This window comes from Lentinus tigrinus (genome assembly GCF_003813185.1).
Source record: "Lentinus tigrinus ALCF2SS1-7 unplaced genomic scaffold L226scaffold_3, whole genome shotgun sequence".
In the NCBI taxonomy this organism is placed as follows: Eukaryota; Fungi; Basidiomycota; class Agaricomycetes; order Polyporales; family Polyporaceae; genus Lentinus; species Lentinus tigrinus.
Window position 1 is genome coordinate 663,394 of NW_027137912.1, and position 20,914 is coordinate 684,307.

Below are 20,914 nucleotides of genomic sequence, written 5' to 3' on the forward strand. Positions count from 1 at the left end.
GAGCCTCCTGCGCGCCGCTCCTGGCCTCCTGCCCCGTGCGCTGCACCTCTCGCGCCATCGCGACACTGCGAGTCGGAGGCCGCGCATGCTGAGACGGGTGCGGGTGATGTGCGCGTGCAGGCGCGAACAGGCGCGAACAGGCGCGGGAGGTCGCTTGGAGCGCCTGCGACAGCCGACCGCCGTGACCACCTCCTCGGCTCATTTTCTGTGTGTTCTCGAGCTCGTCCTCTCTCGCTCTTGACATTCTCGACCTACGCCTCTGTCGTGCGCTCTGCACAGTTCTCTTATCGCGTGCATTCCCCGCCCATCGTCATCTGCCCACACACCCGGTGCGTACGCTAGCTCCCGTGGGCCTGACACGTCCAGGTCTCCCCTCAACTGTCTGCTGATCATCCTTCTCTTTCTCGCCGCATCTCGACTCCAGACTCTTCAAATGCTCTTCTCCCTAGTCCGTCCTGCCCTCGCGAGCCCCTTCCGCCAAGCGCGCCTCTATTCCCAGCTCGCGCAACACGCCCCCTCCCCTACCTCCCAGTCCACCCTCCCGTATCTCGTCCGCCGCAACGCCCGTGGCTCCATCCCCGTCTACACAGACATCCGCAATGGCGGCACAAGGTATCTTGTCCTCATCCGCAACGTCGAGGGCAACGCAGATGTACGGCCTCTCTCCTTCATCTCTCTCCTCTCTACTCCCGCGTGCTGACGACTTCACATCCTTGCATTTGGACTTCGCATTGTCCTTCACAACCCTTCGCTGCCTCTATCTCTGCCGCGCCGCCCAAATCAACCTCGGATCCTGCCACACTATTTGCCCTGCGATCCTGTCACGCCGTCCCATGCTGGCACACGTCCCGCTGACCGCTCGCCGCTGATATAACGCGTTACACCATCCGCTTCCCGAAATCTGTGCCTCTCTGCCCACACCCTCCTCCACCCACGCCAAACCGCCTGTGCATTCGTGATCACCGGCTACCCCTCGCCAATTGTCATCCTGCGATTGTGATTCCCCACTGCCCTTCTCCCCCAATCACGCAAACCGCACATTCCTCTGATTCATCAGGCGCTAGCGGACGACCTTGCGCGCACCCTCTTCCCGGCCGGGTCCAGCGAGGCAGAGCGCATACAGGTCCAGACGGTGCACCAGAAGCATGTGGTCATCTCCGGCGGTCGCTGGAAGAGCGACGTAATCCGCTGGCTTGCCCAGCGCGGCTTCTGACTGGGCTACTCCGACTCCGAGCCACCAGGACTCGGAGAGGGCTAGTGCAATATCCTGCGGCACCGGCCCCATGTTAGTCTGTGCGCCTCGTTCCAGGCCCGGACGTCCACTCCCGCATACCGTCTTTCGCCCCCGTTCGACTCAGTAATCGTTTGTCAAGAACCGTAATCATGGTGCTGCTCCTCTCGCCGTGTATGTCGGGTCTTACATATCGGCATCTAGCAATTTGCACATTCGAAGCCTCTCGCCTCCTGTTCCGCCCGAGTACATGCGCGCGTTTAGACGCGCAGCAGTGCGTAACGGCCGCAAACCCGCAAAATGACGAGAGGTGGCCGGCGAGCCGTAGCTCATGATTGCCCCATGTCACACTGCTATTGCACCAATGTTAATGCCAGCTCTGCTGCCGCAAATTGCCCGCGCGACGCCCGACCACAACGCATCTCATATCTGACAAGACACAACTGACAACTTCCAAGTCATGCCTGTCACTTGCGTGCCAGATACGACCGCATTCGATCATCCATCGACGTTAGCTCTGAACTTGGACATTGTCCCGCTCCCGCTGCGCGCGATCTGATTCTAACGGGCAAGTGCCTCCTGTCCCCTCGCCCCTTGGGCCTTGTGACACCAGATATCCGCACGTATCGCGGTTAGGGCACGGATGTGGGGGCGCCACGAGCCACGGCCCCTCTGAGTTTTGACCTCAGGATAACGTCGAATTTGCAACCCGCCCGGAACCTGGATTGGGCTGAGGCTGGAACTCGCGCCGCCGGGTGTGAACGTGTACGAATGTTCTCTCTTGCATATGATCCCTGGCATGATCTGACAGTGGCGGGAGTGTGCATATCGCAAGCGTGACGCACCCGGCAACATAGGGTCAGGCACAGAGCGAGAGGCACAGGTCCGTGCGGCGTGGTTCCGTTCCCTTGAGGCTACTTGGCGCCGCGCGCGGCGGTGTGAGTGGTATGGTAGTACTTGTGCGTGCTACGTGCTCTTCGACAGATATAACGTTATCTGGGGGTGCGGAACGTTCGGCAGGAACAGGTCGGCTGGGGTAGAGCTTGGGGCGTGAGGCCTTGAGGAGGGAGCGTATGGAGGATTCGGATGCCACTGGGCGGTGGACAGTCCGCAAGATGCGGTGCACTTGCGCGCCGGTTGGAACCACCACGATGTTCAGGACGGTGTACTCTACTCATCTCCCACCGGATGCACCCTGGTACCGCTCGAGTCGTTGTAGCTGTTAATTAGTTGACACTAGCTGTGGTACAGCCAGTACGAGAGGCTTCGGAAGCTCGAAAGACAGTCCACTTGGGCTCGGCCAGCTGACGGATGGAAAATCGGTCATACAGCAATCGTTCGGCCGTACTATTTATTGCGCAGCACGCAGGAAGTGCATTGCACAGGCTGAGACGGTTTCCGGTTTTTCCTTGACGAATCCCGACGCACGACATAATCGCAAAATAGGGCCGCCGGGGCCGCCGCGATCGTCACGGTTGCGTTACTTACTGACCGTCGCCGTTTCGCCGTCGGCCGCTGCGAACGTTCATCCTGATTGTATGTAGAGTGCGTATGGGGTATCGTGACACTGTCAGCACTGGCAGACTAGTACTTCCGGCCGGGCACGATGACCACTTCGCCCGACGAATCTTCGCGACGTGGGTGATCGCCAGGCAGCTGACTGCGGCATCTCATTCCGAAGCAGCTCAGAGTTCAGAACGTTCAACGTTCAACGTAACGTTCACGCAGCATGTCTTCAGGATACAGAGTTCAAGATGCAAGCAACGTCTGCGTCCTGGTTGCTGCTGCAGCGGAGCTTCATGCTTCCTCGCATTCAGCGGAATTTTTCGCAACATCACGGGACGTCTAGTGTACTGTACACCAAGCAGGATGTTCCTAGTAGCTGCAGTACATGGCACTAGGTACTGCCAGTGTGCAGAACCCAGCTTCGGACGATGATCGTATGCATGACAGTTACGTGCGCGACAGCGAACCCGGTCAATCTTCGCGCAGCAACTCGTCAGCGGACACACGCCCGGCCGCGCGCGCATGTGTTGGTGGTGACAGTGGCGTTCGACGGTTGAGAGAATACGACCGTATGTGCGGGAGAAGCGACCGCCAACACCTGACGCGTGCGACAGATCTTCGGCAGATTCACAACGCAAAGTGAGCGAGCAGTGGGAGCGCACCCGCGCGAGCATGCGAAAATAAGGAACGACTGGGAACACGGGCGTACGGAGGCATTTGGCAGCAGCACACGGGCGGTGGAGCGTCCACCCGACCTTTGCATTCAGCGCACAGAGATGCGTACATCGCGCGGGAGGCGCCGCTTGAGGATGCTTGGTGGCACAGGACAACCGGGAGATAAGTAGGGAAGCGGGCTCAGTAGACGATGATCTTGTCAAGGTCCGCAGCGTAGTCTGGGAAGCGACTCAGTATTTATGGTATGGCGAGACGAGTGCGGATGGCGTGCTTACTGCTCTGGCCGGCGCTGAAGGTGATTGTGTTCGAGCCGGAGTTGAGGTTCAGTTGCACAGGGACGCTAATGATGACATGGCCACCGCCGGTGCTGGGCTGGTCGACCCAGACGGGCGAACCGCCGTTGACGCTGCCAGTGCAGATCACAGTGAGGCTTCAGCCTAGACCTTGGGAGACCATGAGCTAGGCTGGCGCACCTGACAGTCGTGTTTCTCCAGCTCGAATCGCCGTTTGCGAAGTACAGCGCTACCCACTGAGCTGCGCCTCGTCCCTGCACAGTGATCGAAACGCTTCCGCCATTTCCTGGTATTTGGGTTAACATGATGTGATGACAGTGATGCCGGATGAATGGACTTACCAAGGTATCCAACAGCTTGACCGCCAGAGAAAGACGAGTCAGACAGAAGCGTGGAGGAACCGCTCCGGGTTCCCTTCTCTGCTTCGTACGTCGTTCCAGACGCCACGGACCAAGTTCCTATTGGGCCAAGTACATTAGTACGCAGTCGCCGCAGTTCACGGTGCCCGTGGTGAGAGCATGGCGGAGCCTCGTACGACAGACCCGTAATCTGCCGTACATCGGAGTCGAAGCATCGCCATCGCACTCACCCGCAGCAAGGTTGACGCTCCAGACATCGGCGTGGATGAGCTGAGGAGAACCACTCGAGAAGTCAAGCGGGTACCAAATGTACGTGCTTGAGCCGAGCAGGTCCGACCGCCATCGGTCTCCCATGTAGATTGCGTTCGATCCAAGCGGGAGATCGTACGCGTTCTGCGAGTACCATGTGCGCACGCTCTCGGTCGCGATGTCGGCCTCCGAGGACCATGAGCCAGAGAGCGACTGGGGTGCGCATGATCAGCGTCTACTTGGCTGAAAGGTCAGTGAGACGACGTACCGTGGCGTGGAACGCCTTGTTCGGGTTTGGTGCCCAACCGCTCGTGTGGGACGCAAGGAGCCAATATACCTGTAATGAGCAGTCAGCCGCATTGGTTCAGGAGAAAGGACGGTAGTACATACACCATTCCGCTTGACGATTCCAGGAGCCTCGAGCGTCGCACCTGGGATGACATGTCATTAGTACCCTTTCGGTCTGCAATGTACTGTAAATGCTCACCATTCAGTTGGCTAGCAGTGGTAGTAACGTTGTAGTAGTTGTCGTCCAGACGCGTGATCTTGAAGTTTTGGTTGTTGTCAGATGCATAGAGCAGATATGCGGTGCCTGTGGCATGACAGTCCCTCGCAACTGAGCTGACGTCCACTCACGAAGCGATACCTTGTCAGACGTACCATCGTCTGCAAGATGCATGAGAAGGTCGCCCTAAGCGATACATGAAGTCTATTTACGTACCGTCCTGGAACAAGCCTTCGTCGCGCGAGTCGGCGCCTAGGGGCTTCCAGCTGCTCTTGTACGTGTACGGGCCACAGGGAGACTTTGCCGTAGCTACACCCACCATGGCTGCGCCATAGCTATAGAGATCGGGATTGTCAGTATTACGCGGCGCGTTGCGTCACGAGTACAGGCCCAGCCCTCTCGGGAGTCCGAACTTACTTCGAGGAGTCCGAGTGGAACCACATGACATACTCTTGATTCTTGTTGGGGTTGAATTCAGGTAATGAAGGGACGTTCCGAAGACCAACCGCATACCTTGCTATTGAATATTACTACCGAGCGCATACAACAGGGTCAGGGAACGAGAGAAGAACTCTGGTGACCATCGAGACTCACCCTTCGGCCGCTCCACGATGTTGTTGGTAGAGATCATCGTGTTCGCAATAGGCGTCAGAGCGTCATTGTTGCGCGACCATTTCACCAGGTCAGTGGACTAAAGGGATGCTATTAGAGATCTTACTCCAGTTCTATGACAACTTCACCATACCGAGTAGCAGGAAACCGCCTTGAACAGGGCGCTGTTGTGTGACTTGTCCTCTCCGACCCAGTAGAAGGTATTGCCAACCTAAGCAAACATGCGAGCTTGAGTTCTGGTGTGCATGATAGCAAGCAACCTGTGTACACACCTTGAAAATGCCTGCACCATGAGCTTGAATGGCATTTCCGCTGGTGTCCGTCCAGTGGGCACCAGGCACGATGACCGACTGGCCCCGGACCGAGGAGATAGCAGCGAGCGCGCCGAGGAGGAGAAACAGTGACGAGAACATTGTACCCGAGGATCGACCTCTGGTGTGTTCCAAGACGCCTGGCTTTATGTAGGATTTCCGAGGAACTTGACGGCCCGCCTTGTATCATCGGATGCTCCTCGGGGTGGTCTCTCCGTCGTCATTGTGCCTGGAAGAACGCGGAGATGGGATGCAGCGGTCCTTCGCGGACCGTTGAGAAGCAGCTCGAGCGCATGGTCCCGACGAACAGAAGGTCGGCGGGCCCCGCCATCAACGAGTAGAATCCTGTCGGAACCGGCGAAGATGGAGAGCACCAGAGCAGCCCGAGTATCGCAAGAATGACCGTCCTTTGTATTGACTTTCGGTCACGCTGCCAGTTGCAAGGAGACGTTTGGAGGGGATGGGTAAATCGTTCCGCAGATGAGCTATTAAGATCAAAATCAACTCATGTGAGCAACATCGAAGTCCGAGTGTGCACCACATAGCCTCACATACCGCGACCAAGGACTAGCTGTTCTTGAAGCTTAGTCCAAGATGCCTATTGCTAGGGGCAGCATTTGGACACGCATCTTATGATCATCGGTGCATTGATGGACCGATGAATCGAGTCGTTCTGCAGGAATCGTACCTCGTCGTCCTAGGGCAAATACTACTTGGCAACATATACGTCTCTCCTACTTAGCAAAGAGTAGCTCGGTCCGTCGCGACGATGCGACAAGTTTTCTGGGGTGCGGTGACTACATGCTGCAGGGATGGCCGCAGAACATGAACGACTTGCCGTAGTTTCACAACTCCGCCTGCATCGTCGAGATCTCTGAGCCTCAGGCCTCAAGCAGCACGCGGGAGAACCTGGTATGCATCTCATGACAGCGGAGTAGAGGGCCGATGCGCACTTCCTCCGTGCCATCTTCCCCGCATGGATGATCGCACGAGACTTACCCTCTCTGACTGCTTCTTTGCGGCCCTGTACAACCTTAACTGCATTGCCGCACCGCGCTGCGCTCGCCGATGTGTTGACAAAGCTCGGCCATACGTTACGCTCACGTCGTGGGGGTAAGAGTGGGATGTGCGGCAAACAGGCGAGTCAGATCTAGTCAATCACCACAGAAGAGCGGAAGACGGGGCGAACGGAAGGCCACGCCGACGCCGAGGGCATAAAATGTTTCCGGCGTGCTGCACATAGCTCACCTGGTGGGAGTCATTGCTCAGCTCTCTCCTCAGCCACTGCGAAAATTCTTCTCGTGTGACGGTCTCTCTTCGTTCTGCGCCCAGCCGCGTCTCTCTCTCTGTTTCCGCCACCACCAGCAATGACTACTCCAGTTCAAGGCCAGACACCAGTCTCGACCCCGCCCGTCACGCACGGTGTTGGGAACCCCGCAGGAACCCCTGTCGTCGCGCCCACGCGTTCGAAGACCCAGGACGGAGCAGGCGGAAGTTTGGGTACATTCGGGGTGCGTTCTTCATTGTAACCGGCGGAGATGCTTTCAAGCTGACTCGTTCTGGGGTGGCGTTTTGGCTCTAGGTGAAGTCAGGGCTCGCTCAGATGCTGAAGGTTAGCGCAGGAAGAAGGCTGCATATCCCCACGCATGCTCACGAGTGTGCTTGCAGGGCGGCGTTATCATGGACGTCGTGAACGCTGAGCAGGCTCGCATAGCCGAAGAGGCCGGTGCGTGCGCCGTCATGGCCCTCGAACGTGTACCTGCGGATATCCGTGCCACTGGCGGGGTTGCACGAATGGTAAGTGACATGCCACTCTCTGAAATTGCGGCCCATCTCGTGGGATATCTCTTCGCGAATCCTCCAATATTGTTGTCCAGCGCCGCGTCTGGGCGGGGCGCGTTCCAGTGACCGGACGGTATGAAACCGTGCGACCGTACAAAGCGAGATCCGTTCGTTCACTTCACCGCGCGGTCGGCATGGGGGACTCATCCGCCGACCGGAACGACCATGTCATTTGTCGCTCCGGAAAGACATGACACTGTTGCTGAGAACACTTCTACAGAGTGATCCTCACATGATCAAAGAGATCGTCGATGCCGTTACTATCCCGGTGATGGCTAAGGTGCGGATAGGCCATTTCGTCGAGGCCCAAATCCTCCAAGCTATCGGGATCGACTACATCGACGAATCTGAGGTCCTCACCCCAGCGGATGATGAACACCACATCAACAAGCATGCATTCAAGGTGCCATTCGTGTGTGGTGCCCGTAACCTCGGCGAGGCGCTCCGTCGGATCTCTGAGGGCGCCGCGTTCATCCGCACGAAGGGCGAAGCAGGAACCGGCAATGTGGTGGAGGCGGTAAGACACCAGCGGGCGGTCATGAGCGAGATCCGGAAGGCAAGCGTCATGAGCGAGGAAGAACTCTACGCGTACGCGAAGGATATCCAGGCACCGTTCCATCTTCTGAAGGAGACGGCGCGCCTGAAGCGTCTACCTGTGGTGAACTTCGCTGCGGGCGGTATCGCGACTCCAGGTACGCTGTCGCTGTCCTACATCCCGGCGCTGCTCTCTAATGCTTGTTTCTAGCGGATGCTGCGCTCATGATGCAGCTTGGTTGTGACGGTGGTATGTACAGTTTTTTTTTCCGTTTCAGCGGCTTCTCTGACGGTCCTTTGTTGTAGTCTTCGTTGGTTCCGGAATCTTCAAGGTACGGTCAAGGCAAGCATTCCGTCCGGACACTATTAAAACTTATTCTTGTATAGTCTGGCGACCCTGCGAAGCGCGCGCGTGCGATCGTGCAATCGGTACGTCTTCCCTGCAATCATGCATCCAATACGCCTTCTGAGAAGCGGCTCTAGGTTACCCACTACAACAACGCCAAACTTCTGGCTGAGGTATGGACACCACCAACACGGTGTCTGCAAGTCTGATACCGTTCTTGTAGATCTCTGAAGACCTCGGCCCTGCCATGGTCGGCTTGAACATGTGAGTGATCATTATTGAGCCGCTTGTCCGTTGCTCACCATCCTGCAGCGACAAAAACCTCCAGGGCGGCCACCTTGCCGACCGCGGTTGGTAAAGCGGTCGAAATTCGAGCAGCGCTTGGGTGTAGGTTATAGATCGCGCAGGGACTTTCGTTGGCTCGGCGCTGCACAGTCGAAGATGTATAGATGTAGGAAAATGTAGCATTCGCAGCAGTGTTGTAACTTGTAAGTATACCACTGATGTCGCTAACCGCGATGCCTGGAGTGACGTCATTGGCTTCCGGCAGTGATATGGGCGCTTGATGCACGTTTGAACCCCTTCAGAGCTACCACCACTACCACTGCCATGTCTCTTGCTCAAAAGCTCCAAGGGAAGCTAACCCAGTCTTCGCAAAGTGAGACATCATCGCAAACTCCGGAGAAAGTGTTGAAGGACTTCATCGCGGTGCGTTAGCCTCCGACGCGGCTTGAGGTCTCAACTGGGACTTACACCGGGTGCAATTGCAGGAGGACCCAAACTCGACCTACACATTTACTAGTGAGCGTGACGCTCCACAGTCTGAATTGTGCAGGGACGGAAAGGAGAAGGGAAAGAAGTGCATCATGGTCCGTCCCGTGTCCCGTTCATCCTGTCTGTCGTGCGGCTGACATCCAACTTCCACCTCTCGGTGTGCAGATGCAGATGCATTCGACGCGACTCTTCCAAGCTATGCAGGTGCGTTGCATGGTCATGTCATTTCCACGAACAAGTCCTGAGACTGGAGCGGACAGGATCAAGGGTTCTTCTGCGCGCTGCCCATGGACCCCAAAGGGACGCACATCGAGTGCAAGCCGCTGCCGAAGACGTGAACCCTACACAACGGAGTCTGGAGGCACAGTTCATCTATCATCAGCGAATGCGAGCGGTTAATATCTGTATGTAGCATTATAATCGTGATGCACTACGTCGTCCCGTACCATCAATAGCCCCAAGTAAGGATGTGCGAACAGCCATCGAGAGACAAGGAAAGAACGGCTAGCTCATGACTCCTCCACGACGAAGTCTACTCCGGCCAGGCCCTCCCTAGCCTTCTCGAACAGCGGGCCCGTGAACTTGCGCCGCTCCCTCGCAAACTGCAACTCACAGTTCGCTACGAACATGTCGTTCATCGCCATCCGCGTCTCCTTCGCGATCTCAATGTACTCGTGCTCGATGTGCATCCGGTGCGAACGCAGGCGCGCAATCTGCACAATAATACATCGTCAGACGATCCGGCAACAAGACTCCAGTGTTATGAGGCCTACCTCAGCCTCAATACCGGCCGTGATGCTCATCTTCGCTTGGTACGGGGGAATAACAGGCTGGAAGCCGACGGGCTCCGGAGCTACCACCGGCGCGGGCGAATCCACTGGTCTAACGTGCGTGGTGTGCCGACGACCCCAGTCGGGCTTCGGCGGTAGATTAGGACCTCCATGAGGACCTTGAGCGGGACTTCTGTTCGACGGTGTTGATACGTGATGCCGGGGCGCAGTTGGGGGCGAACGCGACCGTCGCCGTGGATGTGTAGGTCTGCGCTCAGGCTCGATGTCGGGCCGGGGAGGCAAAGACGGAACCACATGTGTTGTCTTTGTTGGCGGCGAGACAGGGACAGTGGCTATAGGATGCGGCGGCGACACTGATGCAGTTGCAGATACAGGAGCAAGCGCGGGAGCGGGAATGGGCACGGGACTAGGGGCGCGAACAGACGGAGATGCGGATGCGGGAACGGCTTCGGGAGCAGGTGTAGGTGCAGGTTCAGCGGTCTGAGGCTCCTCCATGGGAATGTCGCCATCTGCGTCAGGCTGAGGCTCGGGCACGGGTTGCTGTGGAGGAAGAGCGCGAATGCGTGGACCAGTAGGGGGAGGGGGTGGTGGCGGTCGTGTCGGCGATCTGAGTGGCGGCAAGACATGCCTTTTGGCCGGAGGAGTGTGGGTGGGAGAGCGACTGCGGGAGCGGCTCGGGGGCGACGGCGTTCTTCGTCTTGCCGGTCTGGGAGGGGTTCTGGGAGGGGTTCTCTTTTGACGAGGAGAGACCGGGGAGTACGAACGGCGGCGCGGCGAACGTCGATCTCGTCCTCTGTAGTCTGATGGGCCGGCGCGACTCCCTCTGCTAGGTTCTCGCCGTACTTCGCGTAGTCGTGGACTGCGACTGCGACGGATTTGCGGTTTTCTGTAATCGGTGTCCCGAGGCGAAGGATTTCGACCAGGCCGAGCGGAGTTGCGCGACACCGATATTGAGTGGTTACCCAACCTGACCTCACCCACCAAAGACCGTGAGGGCGACCGCGTCCGTGACCGCGCACGGATAGGGCGCGATCTCTCTACCCTGTACGGGGAAGCGGCGCGGCTAGCACCAAGCTTTGGGGAAGGAGGAACACGTTGTTTCGGCGGCGAAGGTGTGCGTGCACGGCTAGGCGGGTGCGACGGCTGTTCTGAAGCTTTGCCTGGAGCTATTCTCCATAAGCTTGGATGCAGAGGATGGACCATTGACGACTTACCCACCCGGCGCGGAGGTGAACGCGACGTACGGGGAATCCACTTTCTTTCAGGCTCGATCTCATGCGTTCTGTCGCGAGTATACCGCCTGTCTTCCTCCCTTGCGCGCGCCCACGCCCGTTCCCTATCCTCATCGCGCATACGTGCCCACTCCCTCTCCTGCCGCTCTCTATCTGCTTCTCGACGTGCCCACTCTTCTCTCCGCTCCCTATCGTCATCCCGTGGCCTCGGCCACTGTCGCTCCTTTGTGGGCTCTGGATCTCTCCTCTCTCCTCGTTCACCTTCATAGCTCCTACGTTCACCCTCCTCCCACCTGCGATCCCTGTCCCGCTCTCTATCTCTGTCCCTCTCTCTGTCTCTATCCCTGTCCCGTGTCCAGTCATCCCTAGGCCGCGCCCGGTAGTCTTCGCGTCTGTCCCATTCGCCCATATACCTATCACCCTCGCGACTGTCATAGTATCCTGCGACGTACATTTCTGGTGGCGGGGGGCGGGAGCGGTACGGGTCGACCGGCGGTCTTGCAGGCACGTACGAGTCCATGGGCGGTGGGGCCCGCGACCTGGGCGGAGAGCGCGGCGGATACGCATGTCTGTCGCGTGGAGGATATCGTTCGAGTGCCGGAGGGTAGCCAGGAGGAGGAAGGGGAGGACCGCGAGGATAGTGCCTGGGGTCGGGCGGGTAGCGCGCCTGGTACTCGAAGTCTGGTTTCTGTGGCAAGTGCGACATGGCGGGAGTGCGAGTCGGAGAACCAGACCACTGCAAAGTCGTTTCGCCGGGTCATCTGTTGTGCCTTGTTTGTACGTTCCAAAACCGTTGACGCCCTCTTGCTGAGACCCACTGCCATCCTGTTCATAAACCAAGCTGCTCTTACGAACACATGTCAACTTCATTGTATCCATTGGCATCTCTTGCGCAGATAGAGAAGACACCGTCTCGCGAAGATGGCATTCCCGAGGACCTCGAACTGGACCTTCGCGCATATGGGTGTAAACTGATCCATGAAGCTGGTGTGCTCCTACGCCAGTAAGACGTCCTCTCTCTTTGTCAGTTCTCATATTGATGAATGCATGGGTAGAAAACAGGTCGCCGTCGCAACGGCACAGATACTCTTCCAGCGGTTCTGGTATGTGACCTCCATGAAGCAGTTTGGCATTGGGGTGCGTGTTCCTAAGCTATCCTCCGTTCCACGCTTGCTCAGTGTACCTCAGGACGTGGGCATGGGTGCGCTCTACTTAGCTTCCAAACTGGAAGAATGTCCCATCCGCATGCGCGACCTCATCAACGTCTACGACCTACTCCTCCAGCGCGCCGCTCACAAGCTCAAGCACTCCGCCGCGCCCTCCTCAGCCTCGACATCCACCTCAGCCGCCAACGTACCCGACTTCAAATACGTGCCCATGTCCTACTTCGGAAACACCTTCTACGACCTCAAGGACGCGCTCGTCGTGGCCGAGATGCAAATCCTCAAGCGCCTCGGCTTCGACGTGCGCGTCGTCCTCCCCTACGGCACGCTGGTTAACTACCTCCGCCTCCTCGGCCTCACCGAGCGCGAGGATGTCTCCTCTCGGGCCTGGGGCTACCTAAATGACGCGCGAGTATCCTTTCTTCCGCTCCACTCCCAGGACTCTCGTTCACGTTGACCCTGGCTTCTGGCTCCTGCTCTGCTCTGCTTTACAGGTTGCAAACGCCGGTGTACGCCTTGTACGCGGTCCCCACGATTGTCAGCGCCGCCATCCTGCTCGCCACGCGACATTTGGGCATTGCGCTCCCGACTTCCCCAGACAGCTGTTGGTGGGAGCTCTTTGACGCCGACTGGGAAGACGTCTGGAGTGTAGCTGGCTATATCATGAGACTCTACCGCGAACGCAGCTTTGAAGACCAAGCTCGCGTCCTGGGTCTGGTATCCAAAAAAGCGGTTCGTGCATGGCTGGAAGATCACCAGCCTAATGCTCCCCGTAGTTAGCGGTGATGTAATTTATCATACATCTGCAATTGCACCCTTCCCTCTATGCCGCGAAGTTATGGAGATCTAGAGAAAACACCACGGCATGATGATCATTACCCCCACTCCTAGTGGTGTATCGTAACAGGTACAACGAACTGTACCCTGGGAGAAGTCGAGGAATAGCGCGCCACTCCCGGAACAGCCGTCAGAACAAGCGGAAATGAAATGAACGAGACCAGTCCAACAACAAGGCTGTAAGCATAGATTATACGACGGAGAACCGAATTCCTGTATCATCATCCTCCCGGCTACAGCCTGCTCGACAGTCCCCTTGCTGTCAGAGTGCAAGCGGTAGCGTGACACGGCGGAAAAGGAGAGGGAGCCGTTCAGCAACATCCACCGCCTTGCTGCTGCTGGACAGTCTGGCCCGGCGTGATCGTTGATGACTTGCCGGTACCGGCTGCGGTCGTCGTCGAGCCCATGCTAGATCCGAGTCATCAGCACAGAGCGAGCGAGACAAATGCAGAGGGTCTCGGCCGACGTACCGGTCCTTGATCTGCTTAGCCATCGTCAAGAAGGCCTGCTCAACGTTCGTCGCGTTCTTCGCAGATGTCTCAAGGAAGGGGATACCGAGCTGGTCCGCGAATTCCTGTAGATGGCGTCTGCTAAGCACTGAGGGATCCTTGGATATGTATGCGCTTACGTACCTTGGCGACGCTGTACTCCACGACCTTCTTGCTCGTCAAGTCGGACTTGTTGCCCACAAGCAGCTTGTTGACACCCTCCGATGCATAACGGTCAATCTCCTGCAGCCACTGCTTGACGTTCGTGAAAGTGTCTGTTGATTATGTGTCGTAAGTACGCGTCCCTCCTCGAAGCCTTCCGAACCTACCGTTATCGGTGACGTCGTAAACAACGATGATACCGTGCGCGCCGCGGTAGTATGAGGAGGTGATAGTACGGAAACGTTCTTGGCCTGAGGACAAAGAGTGAGATGTGGCTCAGCGGTCGGCAAGAAGGAAACGGGAAACTCACCGGCGGTATCCCACTAGAGACATAGGAGGTGGTTCAAGGTCAGTGCTCGCCCATACGCTCATAATCAACCCGTTTCGCCGGGATAAGCTCCAGTGAGCGGAAGCAAGGTTGGAGATAATGCCGCGTTCATCCGCTGAGCGCACAACCAACAGCGCCCTTGTGCTGGCAAAATCAAAGCAGCGCCACCCCCAGCGACGACAAACCCCACCAGATGCCAGCACACGCAGCGGAAGCCCTCCCAATCCCGACTAGGACAGCTGAAATGGAGTGACTCACAATCTGGAGCTTCACAGTCTTGCCCTCGAGCTCAATGGTCCTGATCTTGAAGTCGACGCCAATGGTGGAGATGTAGCTCTCGGTATAGGTGTCATCGGCAAAACGGAGCAGCAAGCACGACTAGAACCATCCAGTATCGAGCGTTGTGAGCAGGCAAATCCTGAGGTGTCCGCAGCAGGCCGCGCGATTGAAGCCCGCGCTCAGATTGGACTCACCTTGCCGACACCGGAGTCGCCGATGAGGAGGAGCTTGAAGAGGTAGTCGTATTCGCTGGTGTGCATGGTGCTCGTCGTTGTCTTGGGGTGGGCGCGGCTTGTGGGGCGGATTAGCGGGACGTCGTGGAGGGAGGAGGTGAGGAGTGCGGGAGGGCACAGGCGGTGGTTGTGACGCGTGTCGCTGTGTTTGGCAAGCGCATGCCCGGCAAACGCCCTTTGCGCTCTCTCACCGCCGCCCGCACAGCCGTCGCTCTGCGCCGGCCCTGCCTCCGAGCTCGACAGCTTCAGCCCTTCACCGCGACCTGCTCTGACCTGTATTAACTCTCATCTACGTGGATTGCACGTTGCGATGGCCAGTCGCCGTGGATGTCCGGTCTTCATCTAGGCGCCGGATGTCCTGAGCGGCTGAGCCACCTATAATCATCAGCATCCTTCGCATCGTGCGCATTTCATCTGAGTCCTTGTCTCTTGCTGCTCAGTGGAATGAAAGGCATGCAATCGTCCTTGACCCTGCTACGCTCGGCATAAGCTATCTGAACAATCAACAAGAGAGCACCGGTCCTGATTGGGACTGCAGCCGCTAAGGAAGACGGAGAAGTCAGCCGCATGGGAGGTGTGCTAACCGCTGACAAGCTGCAGGCTTCCTACAGTCGCCCCACCGTTCTCGACGAGGTCATGGTCAGCTTCAGCCGTATCAACTTGGGTACTCGCCTAGGATCAAGTTCGACGGCCGCGAAGGCGAAGGCCGGGAGTGGGCGAATCCCCGTGCATAGGGTTCGCCGCTCTGAACTGTCTAAAACCCGGACCTCGCTCGCCCAGACCGACCTATCTCTTGCTGATAGCAACCAGTTGTGAGTCATATTGTCACCTCTTACTCGCAAACGTCAACTGACTGAATTGACGGCGTGTGCATCCATGCAGTGCGTACCTCATCCAAATCGAGTATGTTCATTCCCTCCGCGCTTTGGGGCACGGCGCATCCTTGCTAACTCTCGTCCGCAAAAAGTATCGGCGGGCAGCACTTCATGGTTCTTCTAGACACGGGCTCGTCCGATCTGGTGCGTCTCAGCCGCTGAACAATGAGACCGACCTGTTTGGAACTGACATTGCGGCCGTTGGCGGCTGATCTACGGCACGCAGTGGGTCGTCTCGTCTGATTGCACCACGCTGGACTGTTCTGGCGTCCCAAAATACGAACAGACGCCTTCCCTATCGTTGACCGACGTGCCATTCCATCTCACTTACCTCATGGGTAATGTGACCGGGCTCGTTGGATCAGACACCGTCACCGTTGGTGAATTCCAGGTGTCATCACAAATATTCGGTTGGTTTCATATATGCATTATGGGAAGCTGGGAACTTCTCTAACCAACCTGGTAGCGATGGCCAATGCCACCGGCGGCTTGGGACTCTCGGGTGCAGGCAACAGTGGCATCCTGGGGCTCGCGTTCCCCGCCGAAGCCTCTATCGCCGACACCGTCGGGCGTACGCTGTTGGAGAACCTCTTTTCCGCCCTCAACGACACATCAAAGCGATTCTTTGCCTTCAAGCTCGGCAGAGACGAGGACGACTCCTCGTTCACTGTGGGCGAACTGGACTCCATCTACGCAAACTCGACGGACGATCTGACGCACACTCCCGTGTACGCGCCCCACGGCTCGTTGTACGACTACTGGAAGCTCCCACTCCAATCACTGACGATCAACGGCACCTCATTTGAGCTGTCTAAGTCGCGCGTGAAAGGGGCAGCCGCTCCGATCGCAGTTCTTGACACGGGTACCACGCTTGCCCTCGGGCCTACCCAGGATGTCGCGCGTTTCTGGGAATCCGTCGGTGGTGCCAGGCAGACAGATAGGGGATGGGAAGTCCCTTGCAACCGCGCCGTCGTCGTTGGGTTGGTCCTTGGCCAAGGAAGTAGCCAGAAGGAGTACGTCCTCGACCCGGCCGACGTCAGTTGGAAAGAAGGTTCTGTCGACGGTGGTTGGTGTTTGGGCGGGGTCCAGGGCAACGATGGGGTACGGCTACACTTTCTTCCTCCCGCATCTTTCTTGTATTTGCACGCTAACTGGCTTCTCGCCGGTGTCTTCGCGGATTATTGAAGGCCGAGACGTTTGACTGACGCCCCTTTGCCCCTTCTCCAGGTCTTCGCTGCAGATTGGCTGCTGGGGGATACGTTCTTGCGGGTGAGTAACGCGCAGCGCGCCCCGTTCACGCTGTGATGCACCGAATCGAAGACAGCGGCTGACGATTTGATTGCTTCCCGTAGAACGTGTACGTGACGCATCATGCCGCGATAGACAGCAAGCCTCCCGCAATTGGCCTTCGCGGACTAACCGACCCTGCTGCTGCCCTTGCGGCCTTCGTGAACGACCGAGGCGCGGATACCTCCCCTCCTGCCAACGTCTCCTCGCATGCGCCCCAAAGCAATACTCTCAGTGGCGGCGACATATGTGGCATCGCTACTGCAGGCGGTTTCGTAGCGGGTGTCATGCTTGCGGTCTTGTTCTACACGTTCTTGAAACTCTGTCGAAGGCGGCGGCGACACTATTAGCAGCGTTCTGTGCTTCTTCGTGATATCGAGTGGATACTTGGATACTTGGGCAACGGGTTCAGACACATGGGAGATATATGTTTTCATATAGCCTTAGGAGAATGTTTTGATCCTCCGGCGAGAGTTCCTCCGGATACATACCGAGGTGTGCATGTAACCCGTTCGAACATCAATTGGCAAGACCCAAGACGCTCTCCGCGTTTCACTTGACCTGATGGCTACGCGCAGTAGTGAATTATTAGGGGCGGTCAGAGTACGGGTTTCGAGGTCGATTCAAAGTCGATTCAAATCGATGCTTGACGATTAATCGACCTTCGGATTTAGTCGGGAATCGCGCGCTTAAGGCGATTTTCTGTGAATCGAGGTGAATCGTCGAAGCGAGTCCGGACTCGCTTCGACCTGGAGAATCGCGATTCTGGAGGAGGCGCTGGTCGTTCGCACCTGGACGATGCATTCCGCGTTGTCTGAATCGACCTTTAAGAATCGGGTCGGTCAAATTACCCTCGATTTTCCGACACCGTTTCTTGCTCAGAATCGTCAATTAATCAACCTCAAATCGACCTCGAATCGAGAACTCTGACCGCCCCTAATTTACGCCGTCACTCGTTTGACAACATGGTGTAGCGTGCTTTCGTCGATCGTCTCTTGTGGCCCAATTTCTGCTCCGACCTCGGGACGCTTTTGCGGGGTCGGATGGAAGAAAGAGTCAATTATGTGATCCATGAATCAAAATTCGGGCGCCTCGTTCTTGCGGTGCACACTCTGCTACATCCTGCCGTACATAACGCCGCATGAGTCCGTTTGATGCTGAGGAGACTTAAGTCGTATTGATCGGACCAGTCACTGCGATAATACACCGCCAGGGGCGGAGGCCATGGATATCGATCACGACGGAAGGAGGATAGTTTTACAGAAGCAGACCTGAAATACAAGGAGTAGCATGTTCCGGTATCCGCGATACAAGTACAAGCGAAGGTATGGATAAGGACAAAGGACGAAGTCTCGAAGCATGCAACTGCCACACCCGTTTGGAGGGGGATCGCATTAGTTGGGCTTCGCGTTGTAGTTCTGGTACTGGGGCTGGTACCCATGCTCCGCTGCGTTCGGCGGTGGGCTCATCTGTTGATACGGAGGAGACTGCCACTCGCCCTGGACTGGGTTCTGCCATCCATAGCCCGGCAGAGCTGGCTCCCATCTGTGGACCGGCGTTCACGAACCCCCGAGAGCGTTAGCTCGGGCACAACGGTGAGAAGGAACGGGGAAGAAAACTCACCCTTGCTGGATCGGAACGCTCCACTGACAGATTGTGCAGACCCACAGATGTTCCTTGTTCATTGGAACAAGGGGCACAAAGCACAGCTCGAACCACATGCGCGACTTGACGCGGATGGTAGATGCTGTTGCCTCGATAGTCAGCCTGCCGTACGCTGGTTGTCCGATGGCAGCGGTGGCTAGAACTCACCGTTGTGGCACCTGGGACAGATCCTCGGAGTTTGATCACCCTCCGGCTTCATGCGCGTGGGGCATCCGACTGGAGGATTGGAGAAAGTTATGACCACGTTAGTCTAGCAGCTCGCGACGACGCGAAGCATTACGCACAAACTATAGGCAGACAGACTGATCATCCGATGTCAGCGCATCAGCACATACGTCTCCTTGCTATTGAGATCAAGACTTACAGAACATGATGGTGGTGGTAAGAGAAGAACTGGGTCGGGGCCATTGTGGAGAAGGCCGTGCGAGGGCTTCGGGAAACTAGATTTGGCTTGGCCGCGGCTGCGCACCCGCGGAACCATCTGGGCGCCCAGACGCTGACGTAATCATTCTTCACAGCTAACCTCGGCAACTTGGTAGTACGAACAACCTCCGCGACGCTTTCAGCTTGTATGACCGGTAGACCCGACATCGCTGACCATCTGGCCGGAAAGTCTTCTCAACCAGTGTTGTAGACATCTCCGGGAATCCACCACCGGTACATCGCCTCGCAGTACTCAGTAGGCACCGTTAAGGTTTACGAACCACTCTTTCTCCAAATTACTCACGAACCTAATACATCGTTCGGCAGACCTCTCGTGCTTCTTTTCAGTAAGCCGCATGGTGTGCGGAAGAACGGGGGATTCGTACATGGACTTGTTACCAGGGGCACTTCTCAAATTCAGGTTCCGTGCTAATGCCACTGTCGCGTTCCGCGTGTGCTCGGAGCTGATCTTTTTTCTCTCGTTTGGGCTCTTTCAACCCCATCGACACAGCTTGAAAACGTGTTAGCCGCGCCTTTCAACTCTCCGGAGTGCTGTGTGTTCGTCCCACAGGACATCCCGTCGCTCATGGCGCTCATCGACCCGTGTATATCGCATATCCATCGGCGCTCCGTCACCAGGACGTCTTCCATTGCGTTCCGTTGGACGCAGACAAGTCACCGTGCAGCTTGAATGAGCGGCTACTTCAAAGCCTGCTGACGGTGCCAGATAACGCTGACACGCACTTGCCAGGAGCTCGAGCGTAGGAACCAACTCCGACGACACAGAGAAGGTGTCCACACAGGCCACCTTCAAGCTTCCGGCGCTCGCAAGAGACTATCCTATTGGCAGCGTTTACCGTAATGGCTCGCTCACATGCGTTCTTCTGGGAACCTCCGCACTCCTTCCGGGCAGCTCCCTACATCCTGTGCCCCGCACAATCCACAATCCTCGTTCTCGCCCGCGTTCTCGTAACGCTGCCGGATCGTCTGACCCGAGCCCGGATTTCCCACCTCCTACCAGTCTTGGCTCAGTCGATGTCGCTCTGGACACCGGACGCAGCCCGCAAATCCGTGCCCTGAACCCTCCTCGACAGCACCCACTGCAAGGGGCCACGCATAGCAATCGCCCCCAACTTGGCACTTTTCCGGGCCGCTCTGCAATGGGATTGCCCGCGGCGATGCCGGCAGCAGCAGGCGGCCCTGAGCAACAGTTCCGACGTTGGTGCTGCGCCGCCACGGACGCAGACATTACTTACGAAGGGCCGCCTGTCGTGTCGCGTCGTGTCGTGTCGTGTCGTGTCGTGTCCCGAGTCCCACCGAGCGGCTAGATTAACCAGGGCGCACGATCGCGGCCTCGACGTCGGCAAAGGCTGCAAAGTGCCGTGGAAATAGGGCCAACGCTAACGAACGCCATCTCGATGCCTGTCCCCCGTCTCCCGTCTCCCGTGTCCGCGTCGCTGCCGGCGGCTCGCTTGCCCGGGCCCCCCAAGCGCCTGCAACTGGCTGTTGTTCTCATTCCCACTCTGCCGTTCCCTGTCTGGCGTCGAAGAAGCTCGGTGTAGCCGGTCGAACGCGAGCCTTTGTTCTCGACTTCTCCACTCGCAGAATCTCCACGGGCCCCCCCTTGTTCTCAGCGCAGCCCCAGCCCCATCCCCAGCCTTATCCCCCAGCAGGCCGAGAGCGAGAGCGCCCGCCTTGAAGCACGAAGGCACGAAGCCTGAGCGTGCACCGCGCGTGGTGATCCTCGGTGCACAAAGTCGGCGCGCACGGGTCGAGCCGCTCGCGTTCCCCGACCGTGACGTCTTCAATTTACCTGAATCAGGTCTATCAGCATTCCGCGCGCCCACAAACAACCCGTCCCACTGCCCACTGCCCACTGCTCGGCGCTCTGATCCTCGTCCACAGGCGTGGCGG

The 20,914-nt window shown here is 57.6% G+C and overlaps 9 protein-coding genes across 9 annotated transcripts; 5 read left to right on the forward strand and 4 right to left on the reverse strand.

The window, feature by feature from the left end:
* Positions 1 to 433: 433 nt before the first annotated feature.
* On the forward strand, positions 434 to 1,213 carry L226DRAFT_566489 (mitochondrial 54S ribosomal protein mL49; the record flags this gene model as incomplete). Its single annotated transcript, XM_067683919.1, has 2 exons — positions 434 to 652; positions 1,058 to 1,213. The coding sequence occupies 2 exons, from the start codon at positions 434 to 436 to the stop codon at positions 1,211 to 1,213; spliced, it is 375 nt and encodes a 124-aa protein (XP_067540516.1).
* Positions 1,214 to 3,501: 2,288 nt separating this feature from the next.
* Positions 3,502 to 6,126, reverse strand: L226DRAFT_186067 (galactan 1,3-beta-galactosidase). Its single transcript, XM_067672740.1, has 15 exons — positions 5,703 to 6,126; positions 5,564 to 5,641; positions 5,413 to 5,509; positions 5,332 to 5,348; positions 5,236 to 5,276; positions 5,035 to 5,153; positions 4,974 to 4,979; positions 4,801 to 4,905; positions 4,704 to 4,744; positions 4,582 to 4,650; positions 4,295 to 4,526; positions 4,047 to 4,163; positions 3,886 to 3,991; positions 3,688 to 3,818; positions 3,502 to 3,630 (listed from the first exon to the last, which is right to left on the reverse strand). The coding sequence occupies exons 1-15, from the start codon at positions 5,841 to 5,843 to the stop codon at positions 3,593 to 3,595; spliced, it is 1,338 nt and encodes a 445-aa protein (XP_067540517.1). The 5' UTR covers positions 5,844 to 6,126; the 3' UTR covers positions 3,502 to 3,592.
* Positions 6,127 to 6,785: 659 nt separating this feature from the next.
* Positions 6,786 to 9,025, forward strand: L226DRAFT_530144 (vitamin B6 biosynthesis protein). The gene is made up of 10 exons (XM_067679771.1): positions 6,786 to 7,252; positions 7,324 to 7,353; positions 7,410 to 7,538; positions 7,804 to 8,275; positions 8,329 to 8,367; positions 8,424 to 8,449; positions 8,505 to 8,546; positions 8,601 to 8,636; positions 8,687 to 8,727; positions 8,776 to 9,025. The coding sequence occupies exons 1-10, from the start codon at positions 7,109 to 7,111 to the stop codon at positions 8,819 to 8,821; spliced, it is 1,005 nt and encodes a 334-aa protein (XP_067540518.1). The 5' UTR covers positions 6,786 to 7,108; the 3' UTR covers positions 8,822 to 9,025.
* A 47-nt stretch (positions 9,026 to 9,072) lies between these two features.
* Positions 9,073 to 9,575, forward strand: L226DRAFT_566492 (uncharacterized protein; the record flags this gene model as incomplete). The annotated part of the gene is made up of 4 exons (XM_067683920.1): positions 9,073 to 9,171; positions 9,234 to 9,332; positions 9,403 to 9,441; positions 9,498 to 9,575. 4 exons carry the CDS (start codon positions 9,073 to 9,075, stop codon positions 9,573 to 9,575), a joined length of 315 nt encoding a protein of 104 aa, XP_067540519.1.
* Positions 9,576 to 9,746: 171 nt separating this feature from the next.
* L226DRAFT_566493 (uncharacterized protein) lies at positions 9,747 to 11,966 on the reverse strand (the record flags this gene model as incomplete). The annotated part of the gene is made up of 3 exons (XM_067683921.1): positions 9,747 to 9,950; positions 10,011 to 10,635; positions 11,713 to 11,966. The coding sequence occupies 3 exons, from the start codon at positions 11,964 to 11,966 to the stop codon at positions 9,747 to 9,749; spliced, it is 1,083 nt and encodes a 360-aa protein (XP_067540520.1).
* A 120-nt stretch (positions 11,967 to 12,086) lies between these two features.
* Positions 12,087 to 13,256, forward strand: L226DRAFT_550165 (cyclin-L1). The gene is made up of 4 exons (XM_067682733.1): positions 12,087 to 12,263; positions 12,316 to 12,397; positions 12,449 to 12,831; positions 12,918 to 13,256. The coding sequence occupies exons 1-4, from the start codon at positions 12,118 to 12,120 to the stop codon at positions 13,201 to 13,203; spliced, it is 897 nt and encodes a 298-aa protein (XP_067540521.1). The 5' UTR covers positions 12,087 to 12,117; the 3' UTR covers positions 13,204 to 13,256.
* On the reverse strand, positions 13,162 to 14,777 carry L226DRAFT_500195 (GTP-binding protein ypt1; the record flags this gene model as incomplete). The annotated part of the gene is made up of 7 exons (XM_067677755.1): positions 13,162 to 13,668; positions 13,731 to 13,834; positions 13,893 to 14,023; positions 14,078 to 14,161; positions 14,221 to 14,233; positions 14,497 to 14,616; positions 14,712 to 14,777. 7 exons carry the CDS (start codon positions 14,775 to 14,777, stop codon positions 13,572 to 13,574), a joined length of 615 nt encoding a protein of 204 aa, XP_067540522.1. The 3' UTR covers positions 13,162 to 13,571.
* A 186-nt stretch (positions 14,778 to 14,963) lies between these two features.
* On the forward strand, positions 14,964 to 17,397 carry L226DRAFT_530148 (acid protease). The gene is given in 8 exon segments (XM_067679772.1): positions 14,964 to 15,149; positions 15,165 to 15,177; positions 15,188 to 15,562; positions 15,718 to 15,769; positions 15,852 to 16,035; positions 16,092 to 16,726; positions 16,853 to 16,894; positions 16,978 to 17,397. 6 exon segments carry the CDS (start codon positions 15,318 to 15,320, stop codon positions 17,260 to 17,262), a joined length of 1,443 nt encoding a protein of 480 aa, XP_067540523.1. The 5' UTR covers positions 14,964 to 15,149; positions 15,165 to 15,177; positions 15,188 to 15,317; the 3' UTR covers positions 17,263 to 17,397.
* Positions 17,398 to 18,070: 673 nt separating this feature from the next.
* Positions 18,071 to 18,968, reverse strand: L226DRAFT_530150 (uncharacterized protein). The gene is made up of 5 exons (XM_067679773.1): positions 18,942 to 18,968; positions 18,862 to 18,879; positions 18,725 to 18,793; positions 18,536 to 18,659; positions 18,071 to 18,457 (listed from the first exon to the last, which is right to left on the reverse strand). Exons 1-5 carry the CDS (start codon positions 18,946 to 18,948, stop codon positions 18,307 to 18,309), a joined length of 369 nt encoding a protein of 122 aa, XP_067540524.1. The 5' UTR covers positions 18,949 to 18,968; the 3' UTR covers positions 18,071 to 18,306.
* Between the last annotated feature and the right edge of the window lie 1,946 nt (positions 18,969 to 20,914).